This window comes from Microcebus murinus, chromosome 13, assembly GCF_040939455.1.
Source record: "Microcebus murinus isolate Inina chromosome 13, M.murinus_Inina_mat1.0, whole genome shotgun sequence".
In the NCBI taxonomy this organism is placed as follows: domain Eukaryota; kingdom Metazoa; phylum Chordata; class Mammalia; order Primates; family Cheirogaleidae; genus Microcebus; species Microcebus murinus.
This window is the reverse complement of record NC_134116.1, coordinates 75,831,971-75,859,336: the sequence shown is the minus strand read 5'-3', so window position 1 is coordinate 75,859,336 and position 27,366 is coordinate 75,831,971. Positions and strand designations below refer to the sequence as shown.

The 27,366-nt window shown below is 34.2% G+C and overlaps 1 protein-coding gene across 6 annotated transcripts in view; it reads left to right on the top strand.

Annotated features, from left to right (window-relative positions):
- Positions 1-27,366, top strand: part of PAN3 (poly(A) specific ribonuclease subunit PAN3) — a 138,431-nt gene that overhangs the window by 100,809 nt on the left and 10,256 nt on the right. For 4 of the 6 annotated variants that reach the window (XM_012742299.3, XM_012742300.3, XM_012742301.3 and 1 more), the window contains 11 exons: positions 772-1,019; positions 3,759-3,863; positions 4,670-4,727; positions 13,323-13,484; positions 13,723-13,839; positions 13,931-14,032; positions 17,353-17,518; positions 18,703-18,793; positions 23,408-23,547; positions 26,063-26,192; positions 26,672-26,736. In XM_012742299.3, the coding sequence (XP_012597753.1) occupies positions 772-1,019; positions 3,759-3,863; positions 4,670-4,727; positions 13,323-13,484; positions 13,723-13,839; positions 13,931-14,032; positions 17,353-17,518; positions 18,703-18,793; positions 23,408-23,547; positions 26,063-26,192; positions 26,672-26,736 (1,384 nt within the window). The other 2 variants (XM_020290457.2, XM_076009528.1) reach the window with 2 other exon arrangements.

Below are 27,366 nucleotides of genomic sequence, written 5' to 3'. Positions count from 1 at the left end.
AAGGAATTATGCCTTTTATAAAAGTCCTTTTTTATATATCTTTTTTTTTTTGAGACAGAGTCTCCCTTTGTTGCCCAGGCTAGAGTGAGTGCCATGGCGTCAGCCTAGCACACAGCAACCTCAAACTCCTGGTCTCAAGCAATCCTTTTGCCCCAGCCTCCCTAGTTGCTGGGACTACAGGCATGTGCCACCATGCCCGGCTGATTTTTCCTATATATATTAGTTGGCCAATTAATTTCTTTCCATTTATAGTAGAGACAGGGTCTTGCTCTTGCTCAGGCTGGTTTCGAACTCCTGACCTAGATCAGTCTGCCCGCCTTGGCCTCCCCAAGTGCTAGGATTACAGGTGTGAGCCACTGTGCCCGGCCCTTTTTTTATATGTCTTTATAAGTCTTTTTTGTAAGACTTTTATAAAAGGCATAATTTGATGTAGAGTCCAAGTTCTGTTATTTCCCACTTTTCAATTAAATTAATTTATTAAATTTTTGATGACTTACCATTGAAGTTTCTAAGGTAAACCTTGGTATGGAGGAGACTATTCTTGCAATAAATTTGCTGATTTATTTGGAAATTTACTACATTTGAAAAAAGAAATTTAATCAGTGCCTTTTCTAAAATAAAGCAAGACAAAATTATGTCATTTATCTTTGCTCTTAAAATTTGTTAAAGATGACGTTTTTTCCAAATGAATGTTTGCATTTTAATTTTCCATATTTTTTTCTCTAAAACTAATTAGTGCTCTATTAAGAAACTTTTTTACATCTTCTTCAGGAATGTCATTGTCTGCTGGATCTTCCCCTCTTCATTCCCCCAAGATTACTCCACATACTTCTCCTGCTCCCAGAAGAAGAAGTCACACTCCAAATCCAGCAAGTTACATGGTGCCTTCTAGTGCCTCTACACCTGTTAATAATCCTGTTTCTCAGACTCCATCTTCTGGTCAGGTGATCCAAAAGGAAACTGTCGGTGGGACGACTTACTTCTATACAGACACAACTCCAGCACCTTTGACTGGGATGGTATGTCTGCATTAAAGAGGAAATTATAGTCTTATAATTAATCTCATTAATGAGGAAGTTTACCCCCTTTTGCATCTTTTTATTGTGATGTGAAAAAGTATCTCATTTTCTAACTTAGATAAGAATTCTAGTTTCTTCTTCATATCTCTTCAGCTAAATCTAGTTCTGCCATACCAATAACTCTAGTTTTGGACAAATCTGGTTTAATCAGAAATTATTATAATTTACATCTAGTACTTCGTGGCATGTTTTGCTTATGGGGTTACCTAGTACTTGTGCCAGCTAGAGTTGATATTCACTGATACTTGTTTATAGATATAGGTAATTTTACCTCTAGTAAGATGTTAGAGAAAGTAGATGGTATCTTATCAGTAGTTATTGAAAGCAGACTGATGATAAACTCATACCTAGGATGTGGCAGTGATTTAACAGCTAGATCTCTGGGTGGTAGAGTGACACAGTGATAAGGAGCCTGTGATATGGGTCATTGCTAAGGAGGGAGAAGATTCAGACCAAAGGGAGCCATGACTGGGGATGAGGAGACAGCTACCAAAGGACTGGTGAAGAAGAGAAAAAGAAGAATCATGAAACAAACAGGAATGTGTAGACCCAGACAAAACATAAATACAAAGACCAAGAGAGGAAGAACATGCCCGGGAGGAAAGATTTCTTCCAGAGTGAGTTAGTGATGTCCTGAGAGAGAGAAGGAACAGGAGCCAGGAAGAGGGAAAGGGCAGGGTGTTGGGGAGCTGGAAGAGGTAGAAGAATAGGGAAGTATTGTCATGTTACATAAATTATACCTTTTTAGCCTCATTATTTTGTCCATATTGAAAAATCATTTTATTTACTCTAGGAAAATAAGTAGTAGATGAAGAGCTCATGAGTGTGAAATCCAGATTTCATTAAAATATGGAAGCTGATCTAAACTGTAGACACTCAACTATCATAGACAGTAGGCCTACATGGAAAGTTATTTGGATTTCAGTAGGCAGATTTTGATCCCTCAAGTTTGGTTAACAACTTATTTTGATTAAATTTAGTATTTTACTAAAAGGTAATTTGAGTGCAAAGAGAACAGGTTTCTTTCTTTCCTTTCTTTTCTTTCCTTTCTTTTGAAATATTTACAAACCTGGCTCTACCATTGTTTTGGGACTCCTGCATGTTAGTACTTACGAGACTCTTTATCCAGTTGTAAAGTGAAGACAGTAATAATGCCTGATGACCCTGTGAGAAATAAATGTGAAAACATTTATAGAAGTACTTGGAAATCATGTAAACTACTTTTTAAAAAAATAACAAAAGAGTTAATAGTTTTGTGGATTGTTTTTTTTTTTAATTAGAGATCTTTCAAAAGTTGACAGAATTTTAGATCTTATAAACTTAAGTATGAATTAAAAAAGAAAAAATCAATTTAATAAAATAAAGAATAATATAATTTAATTAAATAAAAGAAAAGGTTGACAGAACAGCTTTCCAAACAGGTCAAATAATTGAGGTAGGTAGGTAGAGCAGAGACTTCCCTTGGTTCTTTCAAGTAAGGATCCATCAGTGTTTTCCACCCTCCCACCTTTTGGTTTATTATATTTTATGTTCATTTACATTTTATTGTATTTTATCACATTTTTAGAAAGAAGAAATTTAGTTTTGTCACAAAACTATCTAGCTATTTTTATAGATATTAATATGGCACATTTTTATGACGTTTTTACTCCTCAACCCCCTCTTTAAAATATGCTCAGGGCAAACCTGAAGTAGTTAAGCCAAATAGTGCTGTGTGATGTAAGGAAAACTAAAGCAAGACAAAGGAGGTTATTCTCCCTGCAGATACAGGTTAAAGGAAACCTTAGAAGTATTGCAAAACTACTTCCTAGTTGAGATCCAGAGCAGTATAATCTGTGGGCAACAGCAGTTAGCTGAATTCATTCTTAAAAGTGGGGAAAAAAAATTTGTTTTTAAAATGAAAGAATAAAAAAAGAGAAAAGATATTTTAAAATGTGCTTTGATATTGTATTGGAAGATAACATGTATTGTTGCATCCTTCTATTCAGTAAACTGCTTACCTAGAATAAGTTGGTCCTTCTCATTGTTGTAGTTTGAAGTGTTTACAGGTTTTGGCACTTTGTTTAGGTTGGCTGCAAAAAGCCTAGGAAGGGGGCAATTTTGGGGGTCACAGGGGCAGTGTTAGTTTGTTACTTCATTATCTTGCTGTACCCAAACACCTTTAATTTCTTTCTTTCATTCCTTTCTTTTCTTTCTTTTTTCTTTCAGTTGCTTTCAAAAAATACCTATAAACTGTTTGTACAGTCATCACTCAGGGGGATTGGTTCCAGCACCCCCCTCAGATACCAAAATCCACAGATGCTCAAGTCCCAGATATAAAATGGCATAGTATTTGCAGAGATACGGAGGGCTGACTGTGTAACATTTCTTCCAACGAGCTACGTTTGCCTTCTCATTGGAGCTTAAATTTTACTATATCTGAAGAAATGTTTCCTTTCTCATTAATTTTGAAAAATTGATTATTGAAATATAAGAGTTTTTAAAAAATGAGTTTATCCAGAAAGTATTCTGTTAACAGCTTTTCTCTGAGGTTAATTCTATTGAAATTATTGTTTAAAGATATAAAATGTTTTAAAATTTAGCACTATCATGTATAGATTAAAATGTTATCAAAACAATGATAAAGCTTATCAATTGAAAAAATTAGCAATTACATTTTCCCCCTCCCTACCTTTTCAGGTATTTCCAAACTATCATATTTATCCTCCAACTGCACCTCATGTTGCTTATATGCAGCCAAAAGCAAATGCACCTTCCTTCTTCATGGCTGATGAACTTCGACAGGTATGCTTTCAGAATTCATAGTAGAAATACTTAATGTCTATTGTGCTTTATCAGAGAACGGGAAAGGAGAGAGCTCTTTTCAAATCATTGTTTAATCAAATACGATGTACTAAAGCAGGTGGAATTTAGAATGTGTAAGTTTTAATCAGTATACTTATTTAAAGAAACCTATTTTTAAAGAAAATTTCAAGTAATTATATGTTAGGATATAAAACATAAAATGGCCACTTAAATGGGCCATATTTTATAGTTCATATTCTTTCTATTGAAAGGGCTCTTTGAAGTATATAAATAATTTAAATGATTTCCATCCTTCAAGTAACTTTTTGCTGATAGATATAGGTTGAGAATAGGTAGTTTGGCTCAGAAATGAATTTCATTTTAAGTTAGCTCAGTATTTTTAAAATGTAAGTTTTATTTGTTTTTTGTTTTATTTGGAAAATGGCTAGGTGTTGATATGTAGAATTTCATTTTATACTCAGAATCTAGGAAATATTTTTGTTTCATAGAAGTAATTCTACCAGTATAATGTTTTTAGAACTAATTTTGACCAGCTTACGACCTTAAATTTTCAGCCACATAGTCATATGCTTTGGGTTATATAACCCAACCTTACATACAGGCAGGTCTATCTAGGACTGGAATTTAGACATCTTACCTTCTTTAGAAGTGTTATATCTTAATATCAATATTAAAAAGTACACATGCCAGGACTATTAATACTTACTATTTAGTTATAATAGGAAATAAGGATTTTAGAATCTGTGTTTAGATATAATATAAATATACTTATTTCCTTTTCTTAGGAGCTGATCAACAGACATTTAATAACAATGGCTCAAATTGATCAAGCAGATATGCCAGGTAAAATGCAAGTTGATTCATCTTTCCTTTTAAAGTCCATTATAATTGTTAATTTATCCCTTACAAACATCCTGTGACATATTATCTCCATTTTACATATGAAGAAGACTCCTAGCTCTCTGGGAGGCCGAGGGAGGCGGATCACTCGAGGTCAGGAGTTTGAAACCAGCCTGAGCAAGAGCAAGACCCCGTCTCTACTATAAATAGAAAGAAATTAATTGGCCAACTAATACATATAGAAAAAATTAGTCGGGCATGGTGGCGCATGCCTGTAGTGCCAGCTACTTGGGAGGCTGAGGCAGCAAGATTGCTTGAACCCAGGAGTTTGAGGTTGCTGTGAGCTAGGCAAACGCCATGGCACTCACTCTAGCCTGGGCGACAAAGCGAGACTCTGTCTCAAAAAAAAAAAAAGAAGAAGAAGACTGAAGTTGACAGGCTGAGTCACTTGCTTTTAGGAACAGTGGCTAACAAATATCTGGCTGGGTCAGGATTTAAACCAAGGTTTTCTCACTGTACCACAACATTTCCCAGAGTATTAAAATCTCTTTCCCTAGCTTATTCTGTGTAAATTAAATATAATATAATTTAGTAAAACATTATAAATAATACAGTAGGAATGCATTTGCCATAGAGATAATATTAAAATACTTGGTTGTAATCAAGGGTTCAGCCTAGTAGTCCAGAATGTGTTACCGTGCTTGCCAAAGAAGTAAAAGGAATATGGCTGTTTTATGTTCAGATTGATCTTTATGGTTTAGATGGACAGGGGACTTACCTGTCATAACCTTTGAAATGTTCAGGTTGGAATTTTTCTTAATTATTTAACATTGTAGTTGAGGCCTAAGCGAGGGCAAAAATTTGAAAAGATTGGAGGCATAAAGATCAGAAAGGAGAAAATAAACTTGTCCTCTGTAAATCATGTGATTGTAAGTTAGGCATTATTTGAAATAAGAGCTTAGAAACTAGCTGGATATAAAATTAATACATGAGTTGCATTTCTATAGAGCAGTACCCAGTTAACTTCAAAATATAATTTAAAGAAAATGCTTTTGGAAATGGTTTTGCAATAGAAGTACCTAGGAATAAATACAACAAATGATGTGTAAGATCTCAACAGAGAAGATTTATTAAGAGGTATTAAATAACATAAATAAAAAAAGTGAAATACTCTAATCATGATTAAGGAGATATAATGTGCAAGGTGACAGTTTTTTTACATTGCGTTATGGATTCATTATAATTCCAGTCAAATCATAATAGAATTTTCATAAAAGCATTTTTCATAAAACATAAAATTTACCAAAGACTAAAGGGCCAAGACTCTCCAAGGCACTTTGAAGGATATGATTATAGTTCATGTTCATATGAAGAATCCACAGGTTTATTGGGGAAGGAGGGGCTTGGTTTGAGTGTATAGTAACTAAACATTGTGGTATTGGCACAGGGTTAGACAAATTGATTAATGAAACAGGCTAAACAGAGCCCAGACACATTCTGTGATAAAGGTGGCAAGGCAGTGGGGAAAGAAAGGCATTGAAAAAATGCTTTCTATATGGAGAAGATAAAATTGGATCATTATCTCAAGCTACATGAAAAATCAACTCCAAATAGATTAAGAACTTACATGTCTGAGACAAAACTTTAAAACTCTTACTATACAATATAAATGAATTTTTTTTTTTTTTTTTGAGACAGAGTCTCACTGTGTTGCCTGGGCTAGAATGTTGTGGTGTTAGCTAGCTCACAGCAACCTCAAACTCCTGGGCTCAGGCAATCCTCCTGCCTCAGCCTCCTGAGGAGCTGGGCATGCGCCACCATGCCCAGCTAATTTTTTCTATATATTTTTAGTTGTCCAACTAATTTCTTCCTATTTTTAGTAGAGACGAGGGTCTCTTGCTCAGGCTGGTCTTGAACTCAAATGATCCACCCGCCTAGGCCTCCCAGAGTGGTAGGATTACAGGTGTAAGCCACCACACCAGGCCCACATTTTTATTATAACAGTTTAATTCAACCCAAGGGTTTAACATTTTTAGTAAGGAATGATTTCCTATACAGAACACAAAGCTTGTTGTCTCTAAAAGAAAGTACTAATAAATTTTACTAAATTAAAATTTAAAACTATCTAAAGACATCTATAGTTAAAAAAAAACAAACAAAAACCAACACTTGAAAGGACATATTTGCAATGTACACAACTGAATATAAAAAACTCTTACATATTAGTAAGATCACAAACAACTCAATAGAAAACAGGCCAAAAGATCAGAATAGGCATTTTATGGAAGAAGAAACTCATATGTTGAATAAATACATGAAGAGATGTTGAACATCACAGCTAGGGAAGTACAAGTAAGATCATTTTGAAGTCTGACCATGTAAAAAATTAAAAAGGATTAGGGGCTGTGCACCGTGGCTCACACCTATAATCCCATCAATGCAGTATGATCATCTGAGGCCAGGAATTTGAGACCAGCCTGAGCAACACAGCGAGAACTCTACTCTAAAAAAATAAAAGAATATTAGCCATGCGTGCTCACCTATAGTCTCAACCATTCATGAATCTGGGGCAGGAGGAGTTTGAGGCTGCAGTGAGCTATGATCACACTATTGTACTGGAGCCTGAATGACAGAGTGAGACCCCATCTCAGAAATTAAAAATATATGCAACTATTATATACCCATAATAATTTGAAAAAATTTTTCTTAAAGTGTTAGGATCTGGATCCACAGGTTCTTGTGTATATTGGTGGGGATAGTATAAATTGGTGAACCTATAACTACTTTGGAAAACTCCTTAAGTTGAATATCTGTATACCCTCTTATCCAGCAGTTCTGCTCCTAGATAGAGGCAAACTGCTGTATATTATCAATTGGAAAATGTACAAGATATTCATAAAACAGTGTTCACAGAAGCAGGAACCTTGAGCAATCCAAATGCCCATTTGAAGGATAGTGGATGAATTAATTGTGATATTGTCAGACAGTGGAATGTTACAGCAATTTAAATGAGGAAAGTATACCGTCATGCAACAATGCAGAGAAAGTAATGTAATAAGTAAAAAAGTGAGTTATAAGAGACTACATACCTTTTTATAAACTTAAAATTATATGTATTATTTATGTATGTATATATGCATATACTCATACATATACCTACATATATAATATATTTTTGAGAAATACATGTAGATTAATACAACTATACAAAAAGGAATGGAAGGGAGAGAGAAGGAAAGCAGAGGTTTGTATAGAGGACCATATGGGTTAGATGTAGGTTATAGTAAAGGTCTGAGCCTTTTGTTTTGGGTACAGAGTTTACAGGTACTTATTACATTATTAAGAATGATTAAATAGGCCGGGTGAGTTGGCTCATGCCTGTAATACTAGCACTCTGGGAGGCCAAGGGTGGATCGTTTGAGCTCAGGAGTTTGAGACTAGCCTGAGCAAGAGGGAGACCCCGTCTCTACTAAAAAAAATAGAAAGAAAATTACTTGGACAGCTAAAAATATGTAGAAAAAATTAGCTGGGCATGGTGGCGCATGCCTGTAGTCCCAGCTACTTGGGAGGTTGAGGCAGAAGGATCGCTTGAGCCCAGAAGTCTGAGGTTACTGTGAGCTAGGCTGATGCCACAGCACTGTAGCCCGGGCAACAGCATTAGATTCTGTCTCAAAAAAAAAAGAAGAATTAAATAAAAGCAGGTCGTGCATAGACATGGACTAATTGATTTGAGTGTCACAAAGTCAAGGCTATAATTAATCTAATCCCGTGCACTGGGATTCAAACATTGTTTAATAAAATGTTTCTTTTGTTGTTTCTCTAACTTTGATCTTTTTAATTCCTCATGTTGACTGTTTTATTAACCTTCAAGTCTCATGTTGATTCATTTATTAATCTTTGGTCTTGCTATCTTCATTCTTTTCATTTTATATTTCATACTTTATACTTTCATTAAATTAGTACTTCTCAACTCTGAAGTCATAATCTGTTTCCCATAATCTGTTTCCCATAGATCAGTGGGTCTCAACCAGGAATGATTTTACCCACCTCAGGGGACTTTGCCAATGTCTGAAACATTATTGGTTGTCATCACTAGAAGCAGGATGCTACTGGCATCTAGTGGATAGAAGCCAGGGCTGCTACCAATGCCAAACATCCTACAATGTACAGTATAGTCCTTCACAGCAAAGAATTATCCAGTCCAAGATAGTAGTAGTGCTGAGGTTGAGAAACCCCGCTGCAGATTTACTGCAGTGAATCTTAGTTATCAGTGTCTCTTATCCAGCCTACTGTTGTGATGTTTGTTGAGGGGAAATAAAGTTAAATAGGACAAAGAAACTAAAATTTTCTTTTATCATTGTTTTTAATATTGTCTGGCTCCAGACTGAAAATTGAATGCACCTCTGTGAGATGTAATCTTCCAAGTTGATTTTCTTCTTGGTTTTTATCTCTGGAGTACCCTTACAGTAATCATTTCAATAGCTAACAGTGATGGAGGCACCCATTCCCTTTATTCATGCTTAATTATGTGCATTTATTAAATTGAATTGAAAACAAGAACAGAACAACAATGAATATTCTTGTCTCATAGTGCAAGCATTACATTTTTAAGGTTAATATTAGGCCACATATAATTATTTCAGGGTAGACTGGGAAATGTAGTTGTTAAAAGATAATTTTTAGAAAAAGAGAAAATCATTACATATAGATAGAAAAATGAGTTTGTGCCAAATTATATTTAACTCATGAGGGGAGCCAGTAACATAAGACATGTTATAGATCAGAAGTATTGAAATAAATGTGCAAACTGGTATTTCTACAGGGGAGGAGGGAAGTTCATTAAACCTCTACTGGACAGGACAGAATAGTCATGTCTAGATAAGGATTATTTTGTAGTGCTATCAGTTATCCATGGTTGTAAAATATCTTCCACAGAATCAGAATCCAACACCTGAGGGTATTTAGATAATGGATAATTTTCTACTAAAGCACAATTTTTTTCCTACAAACTGTAAAATTCATCATGACTTGCTTGAAAGTGGTCGCAGGATAAAGGAATTAAAAGTGTAGGATTTTTAGTTGATTATGTCCCTTACTCAGTTTCTTTGTCACACTGGTGATTTTAATACCACTGTTTGGCATAATAAATTTTAGGTCCTTAGCATGGCATTTACATTTCCTGTGATCTGATCCCAACGTACCCCTTTCAGCTTTATCTCTGCTATGAGCCTCCTCTGTGGTGTACCCTGTGCTCTTACCACCTGAGATCTGGCCATTCTTGAATGCATTGTACACATGCAGGCCTTGGTTGTAGTTAATTGTTCTGTTTACTCCCTTAACACAAAGTACCCTTTTCATTTATTTTAGCCCATTGAAAGCATTCTTATTCTTCATTTTGTAGTAAAAAAAATGTCAATTCTTCTATGAGAGCTTTCCTAACATCCTTGGGAATCACTTCATTCCCTGTATTTCCATAGCGTAGTGGTTCTTAAAGTGTGATCTCTTAACCAGTGGCGTCATTTTCATTATCGTTTATCAACTTAGAATTGTAAATTCATGGACCCCACTTCAGACCTACTATATCAAAAACTCTGGGAATGGGGTGCAAAAAAACTGCTTTAACAAGCCTCTAGGTGATTCTGATGGGTGTGAAAGTTTTAGGAACTGTGCCATGGCGAATTGTACTTTTTTAATAGCTGTTTTGCCTTGTATTATGATTTGTATAAATCTGTGTTCTTTATTTTTCTCTAAAAGAACCCATATTTCATTAATATGCATTCATTAGTGCATAGTAGGTGCTCAATACATTTTTACTAATTTGAAATTAATTACTTCCTGTATTAAGTGCTCCTTAATGAAATAGCTACAAAACAAAATTTATCATTTGGTTTCTTTGTGTAAAATACACTGATTATTCAAATAAAAGTAGTAAATGGGCAAAAGTAAAACTTAAAGCTATATTCACTTGTATTTATACTTCCTTATATTGCCTTTATTTTATTACTTTATTATGTTTTTTAAAAGGCAGGATCTCTCTATGTTGCCCAGGCTGGATTTGAACTCCTTGTCTCAAGTGATCCTTCTGCTTCAGCCCTTTGAGTAGCTGGAACCACTCACTGCCTCTGGCTATATGCTATCTTTATTTCAATAAAACATGCCACTTGACCTGGATTTTATAGTGAAAGTGACATTGAATCAGTCCATGTTTGTTTTGCACTATGCCCAAAATGTCATCTAGGGAGTAAAAGTGCAAGACTATAGGGACAGAGAGCCCTTTGTTTGTGTCCAGCTCCCTCTCTAAGCCATGTAGTCCTTATTTTCCTTTTATGAAACAGGGAATCCTACCATATAGGATTGCTGAGAGATAATGAATATAAAGTATTTGGCAAAGAAGGGATCATTTTGAACCTTTCTTCTGGAATTAATGGTAGTTTTCTTAATAGGGTTTCACCTGTACTTCTCACCAGTCAGAGGTCAAAAATTATCACTTGTGCGTTGTTTTTTGTAAAAATAGTGCTACACATGTTTATTATAAAATGTTTGGCAAATACAGAATAGTGTAAAGAGAAGAATAAAAATCCTCTACTGAAAAGTTAGCATTGTTAAAGTCGGCTATATTCCTTGCTCATTGGTTTTCTATGCATATATTATACTACATGTTCAGTTATCCTCTGTTCACTTAAAATATGAACATTCCTAAGTCATTCAAGACATTTAACAGAATGGAAGCATAGATGCATATTCTGTTGAAAACATAATCTTATTCGAAGTATTGAAAAACTACTTGTCTTTTTGGATTATAAAACTGGTAACACGTTTGCTCTAGAAAATAGGGAGCTGTAAAGAGTGGAAAATAAATTGCTTATACTCTGTAGAGAAACCAGCCACTAAATACATTTTAGTGTATAACTGTCTAGTTTTTATATGAAATAGCAAATTTCGATTCACGATATACAGCTTTTGGAGCCTAACAGTGTATCATGAGCAAATCTTAATGCATTATGTATTCTTAAACACAATTTTTCTTTCTTTGCAGAGCACAGAAGGTGCTTTTTTAAGTGTTTTGCTGGGGATTAAAATAATACTATTCCACTGAATGGCTGTTCTAATTCCTATTTATAACCAGTTTCCTATTCTTATGCTTTTATATTACTGGTAGTTTCACTATTATTCACCTGAAGTGAGCATTGCTATCAGTTGTCCATCTTTTAATTATTTTGAGGAGATAATTTCCTTGAGTTGTTCATACAGAGCAAAAGATTGATTTTTAAGAGTTTTGGACAGATTGCCACTTCTATAGTAACATACGTTGATATACACACTAACATATACATACATGTATATACTACCAACTTAATGTGATTTGTTTTGAATTTCTTTATACTTTAAAAAATAATAATTTATGTGTTAAATACCATTGTCTAAATATATTTTGTACAAAATAAAATGTTTAATTTTCTTTACTGCCATGTGAGTTATATTTAACTCAGTCTAGTTTTGAGCCCAGGGCCTTGTGAAGCAAAACCCTGCAGTTGGTTCACGAAAATCTTGTTGACGTTCTTATTGTTACAACTAATATTGACAATTCTAAAAATGTGGACTGGGTTGCACATCACTCATGCACAGAAAACAATAAAAAATGACAAATTAGGAAGGATCCTTTCGTTTTAATACAACACCATGGCCCCAGGGAAAAAAATTTTTTTTTAGCGTGGCAGTGTGTTAAAGAAGCAAAATTTATCTTGAGTTTTACTCAGCATCAGAATCAAACATGTTTAGTATCTAAGCAATAACCCAGATTCATTCTTTCTTTCTTTTTTTTTTTTTTTTTTTGTTAGGCAGTCTCACTCTGTTGCCCAGGCTAGAGTGCTGTGGTGGCATCAGCCTAGCTCACTGAAACCTGAAACTCCTGGGCTCAAGCAATCCTTCTCCCTCAGCTTCTCCAGTAGCTGGGACTACAGGCATGTGCCACCATGCCTGGCTAATTTTTCTGTTTCTGATAATTGTTTAAGAAACAAATTTATATTGTGCTATAAAAGATAGAAAATATTGGCTGGCCGGGAGCCGTGGCTCACGCCTGTAATCCTAGCACTCTGGGAGGCCGAGGTGGGCGGATTGCTCAAGGTCAGGAGTTTGAGACCAGCCTGAGCAAGAGCGAGACCCCGTCTCTACTATAAATAGAAAGAAATTAATTGGCCAACTAATATATAGAGAAAAAATTAGCCGGGCATGGTGGCACATGCCTGTAGTCCCAGCTATTAGGGAGGCTGAGGCAGAAGGATTGCTTGAGCCCAGGAGTTTGAGGTTGCTGTGAGCTAGGCTGATGCCACGGCACTCGCTCTAGCCTGGGCAACAAAGTGAGACTCTGTCTCAGGAAAAAAAAAAAAAGATAGGAAATATTTTTGAATGTATGAACTTTAGTTATGCCTATTTTTATTGATAGTGAAGCCATAGTTTTATAGAATTGTTATAAACATTGACACTATCCTACAATACAAAAATATGTTGTAATACATGACTGTTTATAGTAGATTTGTTACTGTGAGAGATTTATGAATGTCTATACTTATAAAGTTGTCTTCTTACAAATTACTTTAGCAGTTCCTGCAGAAGTTGATAGCTATCATAGCCTATTCCCTTTAGAACCACTGCCACCCCCCAACCGGATACAGAAATCAAGTAATTTTGGGTATATTACATCTTGCTACAAAGCTGTAAATAGCAAAGATGATCTACCATATTGCCTTCGGAGGATACATGGTAAGGAAATAAATTATCATCTTTTATAATAATATTATTAGGCTGAGATTATTCAAACCTTCTTGAATAAATTGATTTATTTAACATATGAATTTAAAGGATAATAAATAAATGTATTATTTTCTTTTGGAAATTAATACCTCATAAGCAATGTATAAATATGGTATTTTCTTATTTCTCATGGAATATGATAGATGTCATTTACAGTTTACTGTAATAGAAAAATTTTCTTTTTCAGGTTTTCGTCTTGTTAATACAAAATGCATGGTGTTGGTCGATATGTGGAAAAAAATTCAACACTCAAATATTGTCACTTTACGTGAAGTATTTACCACTAAGGCATTTGCCGAGCCTTGTGAGTAGTAACTTACAATTTATCTTTCTGCTGGTGAGCCTCATTATTTGAAGCCAGATTTCAGTAATGAGTGTTTGTGTTTTATTTTCAGCTCTTGTGTTTGCATATGATTTCCATGCTGGAGGAGAAACCATGATGAACAGACACTTTAATGACCCTAATGCTGATGCCTATTTCACAAAGAGAAAGTGGGGTACGAAAAAGATGCAAACAAACTTTAATTTGGCAAATGCTTTTGCTCAGTGGAACGATAGCTTTGTGTTGTAAAATATATATAATTTTATCCCTGTAATCACTCAGCTTAAAAACGCTTACATTTTTAAAAGAATTATCTCAAAGAAATGGAGTTGATCTGCAAGAAAGTTAGGAAATAATGGATTTTGTGGATTTACTGAGATGAGATGAGTTGTGAAATACTCATAAATATCTGGTATTTGAAATAACTGAGAATATGTTAAAAATTGTTTTCCCTCTGAATATGATTTTCTTTTAAAAATGAGCTTTCTGAATCTTTCTTTTCCTCTCCCCTCCTCTCCCCTTTCCTCTCCTCCCCCCTGTTCTCTCCTCTTTCTTTTTTTGACAGAGTCTTGCTCTGTCACTCTTGGTTGAATGTAGTGGCATCATCATAGTTCACTGTAACCTTAAAAACTCCTGGGCTAAAGCAATCCTCCTGTCTCAGCCTCTAGAGTAGCTGGGAATACAGGCATACCCGATGACACCTGGCTAATTTTTCTATTTTTAGTAGAAACAGGGTCTGTTGAACAGTTTTTTCATATGTGGATTTAAAAAACAAATAAATAAATAGAAAGAAAAGAAACTCTTGCTCAGGCTGGTTTTGAACTCCTGAGCTCAAGCACTCCTCCCATATCAGCCTCTCAGAATGCTAGGATTATAGGCTCACACCACCACATATAGCCTATTTGGAAAATTTAATAAATTTAAAAGAAAAATCCTTATGGTTTCACTGCTAAAATACAAGCATTATGAATCTTTTGATATATTTCTTTCTAGTCTTGTTTTGTTTTTGTCTACCTTTGCATTGCTTTATCATTTTATATCATCGTATCTTTCATTTATTATAAGTATTTTCACCTAGTTTTTATTCTCTGAATATAATTTAGTGATTCCTACTGTGACTATGTATCATCATTTATGTAATTATTTTCCTAAACAAATACTTTTGTTTAAAGGTAGGATTCCATGTTACTTATGGAATCAGTTTTCAAAATAGATTTTCAAGTAACTTTACTACGTTATATTTTCCCTTTTTCCTTTTTTTGTTTTTTGCCCCTTTCTGATATTTACTTAATGAATCATTTTATCATTCAGCTTTTGCAAAGAACCACAATATTTTAGTTATATTCTAACAAATGTGTATTAAAGGGTAAATGATTTCTGAGAAACAGTAAATCCATTTTGAGATGTCTATTAGTATTATATATATATGGGGACGGTCTCATTTTCTGGTTTGGGGGCAAGAAAGAAGCATGACATTCTTTACTATGATTTTTAATCTTTTTAAGATTTCGAATATGTAACTAATAGAAATTAATGGAGGGAGATGAAAGATTTAAGTCCACATTAAAGTATTTTTTAGATTGTGGCTCTTTTAAAGACTTTAATTATACATAAAAAATATATTACTTCTGTTTGCTTGTAACTTTGCTTTCTGCCTTCTGACAGTTGAAAAAAGAAAGCTGTGGTTACGTGGCTGTTCCACATTAAAAATCTGCTCATGTGGTGTGGTCATTTTTTTTCCTTTTGCAATGTCATCTGTAGACACATAATTTTGTTGAAGGGGATGTGGTATAACTCTTCCTATATATGAATAGAGTTAAGTTTATTTTAGTAGTAACACCTGTGAAATGACTGTTGGCTTTAATTTATTGCTGGGTTTCTCAACCTCAGCATTATTGACATTTTGGGCTATATAATTATTTTGGTGAGGGGTGTCTTGTGCATTACAGAATGTTTAGCAGTGACCTCTACTCACTAACTGGCCTGGCTTCTACCTAATGCATGTCAATAGGAACCCCATCATCTACCCCAGTTGTGACACCGAAAATATCTCCAGACATTGTCAAATGTCCTGGGGGCCAAAAGCAACCCTTGTTGAGAACCACTCTTTGATAACATTCTTTCACATTTTTTTTTCATTTCAGTTCTGTTTTTGGTGTTTACTGATTATTTGATATATTCATGTTTAATTTTCAGAGGAAGCAGTCCTTTTTCTAATATTTTAAAGTATTGTTTAAATGGTGGTAACTTCCCTAAATATACCATATATGCATGGAAGTCTGCTGTTTGCTTATACTGTGCAATGTATTATCTTAACACAAATTTAAAAATCACATGTTATAAGAAACACACTAATTGAGAAAATGGGAATAAAATCATACCACGTAGGGGTTGATGTGGGTAAAACAACTAGAACAGAATCTGGCACACAGTCAGCACTATGTGTTTGCTATAAATACTCCTTTTCCTTATTACCAGATTGATTAAATGGTTTTAATTAAATTCTTCATAGTCATCTTTGACAATGTCTTGGCATTTATCACTAGAACCACTTTGTGAGTCATCTAAAACTATTTTCTGTAGTGTATTATCTTCAGTTCTGTCCAAGTTAAGTAATAATTTTGAATTTTTTATGTGCTTCCAACTAGAAATTTTATCTTGAGCCATAGGCTTTTATTTTTTATTATCTCCATAATTATTTATTTTTGTTGCTTTTATACCTGATTCACAAAAAGTTGTTTACAAAAAAATAAAGTTGTATTCCCTGAAAATAATTACAAAATCTGGATTAAATTTATATGCCTCCTTTTTTACTGATTTGACTATTAACCGTGATCTAGAAAATATTATCAGAAAGCAGTTACAAGAGTTGGTAGAATAAAAATGATTACTTTTCATGGTAGATCAGATTATGTTTGCATTTCATCATTACATGTAAGTGACATGCAGTGTTTTACATTTGGGTTTGTGTGTGAATTGGGTATCTCCTGTCTAATGGACATTTCTGTAATAGAGGAGGCTGAGCAGTATACAGAAAATAAACATTCAATGTAAATGATGATAGAGATTTTTATATCTCACAGAATGAACAGCCCTCTCATACCTAAGCAGTAATATAGGCTAGGATTATCCACATTTTAAGTAAAATAGAAATCTCTACAGTTCCTGTTTTTAATCAGAATTTATATTTATTTGGTTAACAAGTGTAAATTCTTGCTTTAAGTAATTTTTATTGTTAAGTCATTTTGTGGTAACAGAAAAGAGCATTTCATTGAGAGCTCTCCTTCTGCTAACAATATAAAAAATATAATCGCAGGCATAAGAACCTTTGACTTTGCCTCTTACTCTTTCTTATAGTCTAAAATTACACACAGACACACACACACAAATCGACACGCTGTGCCATGAATTTTTCTTTATTAATTTTGGTTTAAGTGTTTCAGTCTTTTAGTTGGTTGCTTAAATAAAGATGTCATTTTTAAATTTGTTTTATAGGCCAGCACGATGGACCATTGCCCAGACAGCATGCAGGATTATTGCCAGAATCTCTTATTTGGGCGTACATTGTCCAACTGAGTTCTGCATTGCGTACCATTCATACAGCCGGTTTGGCATGTCGAGTTATGGACCCAACAAAGATTCTGATAACTGGCAAAACAAGGTACTAGAATTTGAGTTTTGGCTTCTTTCTTGAGCGTCTTTCATTTGACAGCTTAGTAAACAAAGCATGATGATTTGTTTTAATTCTATCTTTTCATATATTCCATCCAGAAGCACTGCTGTGACTTTGAGTTCATTTGTAAGTTTAAAAAAAAAAAAAGTTGAATTCTTAATAAAATGTATGGTTATTAATCAAAACTCTTGGGGGAAGGGTCAAGGAGGTATATGTTAGGGTTTGGGGAATACAGAAATAATAGCAATACAACTTTTCTATGTAGAACCATAATTTTCAAATTTTAGCATGAATCAGAATTACCTAGATTGATTCATGATTATGTTAAGTTGATCGAGTTAAACATAAATTGCTGGGCTCTGCTCATAGTTTTTTGTTTTGTAGGTTTTTTCCTTTAAAATTGTTTTCTTTTACTCTGAACATTGTCTGAGAAACCTAGAGTTTTTCATTCAATAAGTCTGTGATGGGGCCTAAGATTTTGCGTTTTTAACAAGTTCCTAAGTGATGCTGTTGTTGCTGGTTGAGTCCCATGCTTTGAGAACCACTGATACAGAGTTATCAGTCTTGATTTTACCTGAGTTTTGACATACTGTTAATTTTGAGAATTGTCTTGGACAGCATAGCAGAAGATCTGGTACCAGGCTACCTGGGTCTGTAGCCAGGCTTTGTTAGTTACTATCTATATAATCTTGGACAAGTAACTTCTTCAAGTTGTATTTTCATAACCTTATTAGACAAATGCTAATATTAACTTCATTTTCCTCATTTATGAAGTACCTGTTTGATAAGGTTATTGAGAGATTTGAATCAGTTAATACATGTAAAATGGTTAGAACAGTGCCTGGTACATCTTATCAAATGTTAGGAAACTAGTTCTCTTTTGTGGATATGTAATAAAAGCTTGGAGTGGTGAAAAGAACACTGGCCTGTTAGTCAAAAGATGTTAGTTATAGTTCTGGCTTTATCACTTACTCACTTTTGTAACAGTAGACCTATCTCTGAGCCTTAATTTCCTCATTTCTAAAATGGTGGATGATGTGGGGGTGGGGATGGATATAGACTAAACAGTCTGAGATCTTTCCTAATATTATAGGGAATGTTAAATTTCCATTAGTATACAATTAAAAAAAACTTAACTGTAATTATTTTCTTAAATTCTCTGGTCCTTAAAGGTTGCGAGTAAATTGTGTTGGAGTTTTTGATGTTTTAACATTTGATAACAGCCAAAGTAATAATCCTTTGGCATTAATGGCCCAGTACCAGGTGAGTAAGAATTAATATGAATATTTATTTAATAATTTAAATCTTGTTTTTCTATTTTAAAGACAAATTTTGTTTATTTTAAAGTATTTCAGGGTTTTAAGTCTAGGTTTCAATTTATTCTTGGGTGGTCTCTGTGCAAACTTTGAATGTGTATTTCATAGCCCCTGTGATGTACTTAGCATAGAGCCCTATAGGTTGCAATATATAGAATTAATGACAGTGTCAGAGACTCTAGCTATTCAAAATGAAAATGTATTTATGTGGTTAGGAAATTTGTCCTCAGCATAGATGGATTAAAACAGATTAGTCAGCTGAATGAATTATAGTAAATGTCACCCTTTTCACTTCTTTAATCACACCAATTATTTTTACTTCTAGAACATTTATCCTGCTACCAGTCATAAAATTTCATTTTTTTAATTTATTTTTTTATTTTTATTATTTTTATTTTAGCGTATTGTGGGGATACAAGTGTTAAAGTTACATATATTGCCCATGCTCCCCTCCCCCCTCGAGTGTAAAATTTTAGAAATATTTTCAAAGGCTTGTTGTTGGATTGCTTTTTTCTTTTGTTTAGTCAGAGCATATTCACTTTTTATACGTTATCGGAATTTGGTTATTGTCTGACTTCATTCTATTAGGGTTGATTTAGGCCTCATGGTAGTCTTATTTTGCTATTTCTTATTTCCTGATTTCAATACAAGGTATAGGAGAGTAAGAACCTATCCCTTTAAGCATTAAGAATAGCTGCTTTCACCTTTATTACTCTGCAAGTAATGTGATTAAAGTAAATATTTCATCTCATTCAGTTTGTATTGCAGTACTTCACATTAGGCTAGACAGCTGTGATTTTAAGACAGTTTTAGTTCTTTGTATGTAAGAAGTTTTTGGTTTTTTTGAACATTTTATTAACTTACAGAGGTTTGATATAAAGCAGAATCTCTTAATCACATAGAGAAACACCTGCCTATTGCTCTTCTCTTTTCAACTTCTTTTGTTTAAAGTTTTAAAAGAAGATTTTAGTTCACTTTATATCAGAAAAATTTGAGAACGAAAAGAAAAGAAAGGACAAAGTGAGAGCTAGAGCTAGAGTCTAAGTAGTATTAGAATTCTAATTCATGCACAAATCTTTGCTACTGAACCACAGACAGTGCAATGCCAAGCTTTACAGGCTATTCATTGCACTCAGTTGTATGCCGGCTTTTCACATCTTTCTTCATCTCTGCCTGTGCCTACCTAACCTCAACAGTTTCCAAGCTGTCCTGGTTGATAGCAATATCTAGTGGGCACTATAAGGAGGAATCTGCCTAATTCTTTTTTTCCTCTGCAGCAGCTTTCTTCTGCCTAAGGGAATTTGCTCCCTCTTTGTTATCTAGAGTGGTTGTTTCTTAGCTTACTTCCCTTCTTATGTATTGTAAGTATCTAGAATCCCGTGTCCAATTAAAAAACAAAACATGTGCATTATAGTTGTCTCCTTATTCTTTTCTGAATAGGGTTCCTTTTCTTTAAAAGTACTAGTATAAAACAAGACTAGTTTGATTTTTCTTTTTTCTGTGATTGTCACAATAGTTTCTACCTTTTATTCCAGTTATGTTACAGGTTGTGTAGTTACCTTGAAAAACAAAACTCTTCATAAAAAAAAAAAAAAATGATCCCTGAGTTCTAAGCAACCAGGTGTTAAGTAAGCATTGGGCAACTGATTTGTAAGTCAGGAACTGCCTTTGTTCATAAAATCAGGCAACCTTCAGCCAATTGTCACTTTAAATTTTCAGCGTTAAAGAATATATCAGACTTTCTTTTCTTTATTTCTTATTTTTTGGTATACATGTATAGATGACTTTTCATATAGCGTATTATAGTAAGGTATAGGACAGAATTAAAGATAGTCCTAAAAAGGGGAGTGTGATTTTTACAGAGAAGAGGGAACATAAGAAAGGAGTGCATTGTTTCTTGTAGTCTATTTTTCATAGTCTGTTTCAGACACGTGCATAGAGACTGACTTTCAGTAAAATGGACATAAGTAGAGCCATAGATAGAATCAGAGAAAGAAATCAAGAAATCAAGAATCAGGAAGAAACTGAAAATGAGTTGGGGGGAAAACCTCCTGAATTCAACAAATGGGGGGAAAAACCAGATGGAGGTAAGAAGCAAAATAACAAATGGAAAATTATTTAGCTGGGAAATAAGGAAAGGAGAGTTCTTGAGTTTTTATGATATTAAACTTTCTTAATTAAGCAAGGCTTCATTTGTTTATTCTAATTTAATCCAGATTATGTCACATGTATACTTTGTTTCTAAAAGTGCGTAGTCCCACCTTGAGTCAGCTTTAGAGAGGTGGTGAGATGTACTCAAAATCAGATATTCTTACTTTTTAAACCCATCCAGTTCTTTAGCTATCTTGGACCTTTGTTTTCCTGTCTCATAATAGGGAATAATGGAGTGTTCTAGGAGGGAGTCTTAATACAGCATCAATTCAGGATGGAGCCGAACTGAAAATTCTACTGCTTTTAAGGATTGAGAGGTTGTGTGTTGGTACCTGCTGCTCAAATACTTGATAGATAACAACCACCTACAGTTTGCTTTGCTTAATATATTAGATTGAAATACCTATAGAAATTTACAGCTAGCATTTACATGTACTGATTTCTTTTGACCAAGATTTCTATAATTTCATTAATATAACTTGAATTGTTTTACCTGATCTGTAATATGATTGTGGGGAATCTTTCTTAGAGTTCATAGCAGAGTCCTCCAGAGAACAGAAACGGTGGGGTCAGTAATGGTGTTTCTTCCCATGCCAGATTCCCTCCTGCCATTCTGGGCTCCCAACTCTTTACCACCAGTGAAGCTTAAAAAGTTTCTCTGACATGAATCCTTGGCATCTCTTCTCCTGATAAATTCAAAGTAGTTGATCTAATCAGTTTTTTACTGATTATAGGATCTTGGGTTTAAAGTGTCAGATTCACAAAGACTAGTTTGGGACACATTTTAAAATTTGAACTTTGAAATGTTAGTAATGGAGTTTGCCTTCCTCTTATTCCTTATTATATAGGTAAAATGTTGTTAAAGACAGCCATGTAGTGCTAAAATTTCATTAGTGATTGAAATATGCTAGTTTCCCAAATATGCCAGTTATAGATATTTTACTCAACTGATGGTTCTCAACCCTGGCTGCACAGAAAAATCTCTTGTGGAAGCTCTGAAAAATTTCAATACCTAGATCTTACTCCAGACTAACATATCGCCATGAGGGGATGGCCACTAGATGATTTTTGTTTTTGTTGTGTGTTTTATTTTGTTTTTAAGCTTCTCAGGTGATTTTAATGTATAGCTAGGCTTGAAAACTTCTTATAATAAACTAATAGTAAATGAACATGTATCTAATAATTCAGGTGAGATCTCAGATTTTGAAGATTTACAGAAATCTTCTGTAGAAATTATTTCAAATGATTTCTTACTACCTTTTTTTTTTTTTTTTTTTTTTGAGACAGAGTCTCGCTTTGTTGCCCAGGCTAGAGTGAGTGCCGTGGCGTCAGCCTAGCTCACAGCAACCTCAAACTCCTGGGCTCAAGCAATCCTGCTGCCTCAGCCTCCCGGGTAGCTGGGACTACAGGCATGAGCCACCATGCCCGGCTAATTTTTTATATATATATCAGTTGGCCAATTAATTTCTTTCTATTTATAGTAGAGACGGGGGTCTCGCTCTTGCTCAGGCTGGTTTTGAACTCCTGACCTTGAGCAATCCGCCTGCCTCGGCCTCCCAAGAGCTAGGATTACAGGCGTGAGCCACAGCGCCCGGCCTCAAATGATTTCTTAACTCTGAGCTACTCCATTCTCCACGCCATGTGTTTAAAGAGCTTACCTTAATTCAGTCAGCTGTCTTTTGGAAATCCTTTTAGAAGGAAAGCCTCAGAATGGCAAATCTTTAAAAAAAATTTTTTTTAAAAAGGAAAGCAGATGGTTCCAGAGATCTGTGATAGTGTGATTAAAAATAGTCTATTTGGAAACAAAGACAGATGGGATATCATTGAAGTTTGTAGCATTTTTGATGTTCTAGAGAGCTTGCTCTAAGATCAGGTTAATGTTTATGTCCGTAATGAGATAGAACATTATGTTGTAATGGGAACTTTCTTCAAATAATTCTTTATACTCCCACTATATTCTAGGAGTCATGGAAAATGAGAAAAGTATAAGCAAGTATATAGTGACCTTAAATTTGTTGTAATAGAGAAGAATATCAGCTCTATTTAAATTTTAAATTGTTTTTTAAAAAACCAAAAATATTGAAAAGCAGCAGTCCGTAGTTGGCATGTGAATTGCTTTATGTTTCTTAAAGTGTTGTCCTAAAACTACCTTCATCAGAATTACCTGGGTGCTTTAAAAATGTTGGGCCATTTTCCAGACCCAATGAGTAAGAATCTCTGGGGGAAGGGCCCAGAAATCATCTTTTTAATAAGCTCCTACTTGGTTCTGATGAGCACCAATATTTGAGAACCCTGCCCTAAATTCCGCAGCTTATTTATAATGATTTTTCCACTTAGATGGTAATGTTAGTGTATTACATGTGTACCTATGAAATAACAATTAAAAGTTATATTTATTCTTTCATGTCAGCAAGCAGATCTGATATCATTAGGAAAAGTTGTGTTGGCTTTGGCTTGCAACTCTTTGGCAGGAATTCAGCGAGAGAATTTACAGAAAGCCATGGAACTGGTGACAATCAACTATTCCTCTGACCTGAAGAATCTGATTTTGTAAGTTTCAATATGGGATAAAATGTATGTAATGGTCTTATGAGATAAGGCAGAGTTTTTTGTTTGTTTGTTTTAAGTTTGGGTATTGCTTATTTTCATAAGGGGGCTTTTAGCATTGGTTCTGTTTTAGTTCCTATTATTTAAAATCAAGCAAAACACAACTTTTAATTTCTTTATTTTTATGGCTAAATATTTTTTAGAATAAATTAATAAACTGATGTGTTTAAATTAGTTATTGATGTTTTAAACATTTGGTCAAAGGACACCTTGTAGAGCTGTATTGGTATCCACTAGCTACATGTGACCTTTTAAATTAATATTAATTAAAATTTAAAATTCAGTTCTTTAATTATGCTAGCCACATTTGAAGAACTCAACAGCCAGCCACATGTAGCTACCGGCTAACATAATTGGACAGCAAGTTACAGAGTGTTTCCATCATCTCAGAGTTCTTTTGGACAGTGCTGCTCTAGGGAGTGTGAAAACCATCATGAATAAACCTCGGATATAATCCAGTTATGTACTGTATGGCCAAAACACCCATTCTGGAAAGCATGTTTGTAGAGGGCGTCCTACTTATGCTCCAATATCCAGAGAATCCTTGAATATAAATTTGAAATGAATTCAGCTTAGGAGAAACCCATTGTGTACTCTGTCACCATAGAAGTGCTTCTCCCTAAGGTACATCTACTGTTGGGAGATTCCAGAGGGTGGGCAACAACCACCTTTATTATAATTATGAGTTATATTAGAGAAGAGTTGCTAGGAAGTCTTGAAATTTTTCCCAATATATTCTAGAAGCAATTAGAACTTATTGATCCTAATCAACAGTCTCTTTTAGCTTACAGCTGTCCCTTCTGATCTTTCTGTGTAGCCCTGGATGATCCAGTTTCTTTTTGGACCAGCCCTGGGGTATGGAATTGGGGGATGGAGGATGGGGCTGCCCACCTGATCTTTGTTACACTGGCGTAAATGTCCTGCTTGTGACAGAGCGCTGGAAGCCAGTGATTGTCTGGATCCTATTAATAAACACAATGATTTATCTTTTAAATAAAAATATTTGTTTTATATATCATCACAGCAGTGATTCCTAGTCTTAGTTTGCAGACACCTAGGACGTCTCAAATAATCTCAGGTTATAATCTCTAAATTTTCCTTCCTAAAAAAGTGGGAACTTTTATACAGAGGATATAAACATAACAAATTGGCCATATGTTAATTATTATTGAAACTGGGTGATGATACATGGGGATTCATAATATTACTATTCTCTATAATTTCATAAATATTTTAAATTTTACTTAAGAAATGAATAAAATGAAAAAGTCATACTTTAATAAACACAAACTAAAATTTATGGAGCAATAAACCATGTATCAGGCACTTACAAACTACTTGACACGAATTAATTCATTTAATTCTCCCAATAAGCGTATAAATTAGGAACTATTATTAGCACCATTTTAGAGATGACAGAACTGAATCCAAGGGAGGTAAAATAACTTGCCAAAGTCACATAGCTTGTAATAACTTTAAATATGGTTAACTGGATGTAGATAAGTCGGTTAATTACAAATGAGTAGCTGAGACATAGATTATTCACATAGGTGTAACTATTCATTTATTCAACAAAAGAAAGCCTACTATTAATGTGTGGCAAATGCTGAGGATGCTTTGAACAAGATGAACAAAATTCCCATCTTCTGGAGCTTATACCCTAATGGAGAGAAAGAGTAAATAAACATATAAACAAATGAGATATTTTCAGATAATAAGATCTATGAAGAAAATAAGAGAATTACAAGCAAAAGAGTGAAGGAATAGGAGGCTGCTTTCTCATGAAAGTCAAAGAATGGCTTACCTGTAGAATAAACAAAAATAGAAGATAGAGAAGCTTTGTATTCTAACAGGTAGCCCTTGAAGTATATGCTATTTTCTGCTTACATTATAATGATAGAAATTGAATTGGTCTCTTCTGATTTGTGTTAATGCATGAAGGTTTCTCAGAAATGAATATATAATGATAGTGTAGATAAAGTTGCAGAACACAGTTCTCTAAAAAGCTGGGCTCATTCAGGTTAGCAAAATTGTAGACCCAGTTTTAGTTTGATAAATTGTCTTTGAAGAGCAACAGGAAAAGCTCCCCACCTCACAGCCACCCGCTGTTTTACTCCTCTCAAAAAGTTTGTAAGAAGCTTTTCATCTAGAGCCATTGTAAAGAAGGGTTTGAGAATGGAAATGGGTAAGTGTAACCCTACTCTACTTTGCTTCCTCATTTCCATAATAATAAAAATGTAGAGAAGAGACATGTTTACAGTTGTTCCATTGGCTCTTAAAATTTTCCAGAGAAAATTAATATAATATTTAAGCATAAAAATGACTTGCATGAAAAATGTTTTTGAAATTGTGTACATTAAGATGATTATGACAGCAACAGCTATGTGTTTGTGGGTTATGTTGTTTTTTAAATTGCATGTTGGACATTCAAGTGATTTTCCTCTTTTATTTTGGTTAGGTATTTGTTGACTGATCAAAACAGGATGCGAAGTGTAAATGACATCATGCCCATGATTGGTGCTCGATTTTATACTCAATTGGATGCTGCTCAAATGAGAAATGATGTCATAGAGGAAGACCTTGCAAAGGTAAAAAGTGTAGTTAATAGAATGTATCTGTGTATATAAATACACTTGCATCTATGTGTATAAATAGATATAAAATACAATAATCACTGTACTGCATGTAGTGCCCAGTTTGCTAAGATTGCAGATATTTTTGTCCAAACTGAATGTTTAGTATTTAAAGTCCTTATGTCCTCTGGTCACTTTGTTCTTTTCATTCATGGCTTTGCTACAGTCATTTGACAAAATCTTGATTTTTCATGTAAGTTACTTTAACAATTCCTAAAAGTGGTCAACTCCATAATCTTCTTGAGTACTATTATTAAATGAAGTGGACTTAGTGTGTTTAACAACAGTAGAACCAAAAGGTGGAGAATGAGATGTTAGGGTATATATGTTTAAAGGTAATATTGGTGCAGGATACCAGTTTTTGTATATTTTGGCATTTAAATGTAGTGAATTTGGAATATTAACATTCTTTCTCTTTTTAAAATGTTTTATAGGAGGTTCAAAATGGAAGACTGTTTAGGCTTCTAGCAAAATTGGGAACTATCAATGAAAGGCCGGAGTAAGGATCTATAGTATTTTACAATGCTTTCAATTAAGGGCACTATTTTGCATAATGAGAATGAGTGTACCTTATTCTTACTGGTTGGTTATATTTGGATAAAGAGAAAAATTCTGATGTGAGATGACCTTAAGATTGCATTTGCCATTAGGGTGCTATTCTTTAACCACAGCCTCGGTGTGGTTGTCCTTAGGGATTTTATACACACGTGCACATTCAGAAAATATACTATTAGAAATTTCTATTGTAGTTTGCATACAAGAGAACATTTTATGACTAATACTACCTATTCCTTGTCTTGTTTGAAGAAAAAGTTTCAAATTAGCGTACCTTGGTCAGTTTATAGACCTCAGAAATCTCTAATTGTTGCATGCCTCTTCTATTAAAATGCATTTTTTATAGCTGTCATATAGGTGACATTGGAAAGGTATCACTATTTTATGCTATTTGTCATTTAGTTCCACCTCATTTATAAGTTAATCATATCTTGATAAATAGAGTTGATATTTGTACTATGTGACTCAGACAGGTAGAACAGAAGTGCAGCTATTAACGACTATAACACAAGTTAACATTTCAAGAATGTTTCATTTGTTAATCTGATAATAGGTAAATGTCACTGCTTGAGGG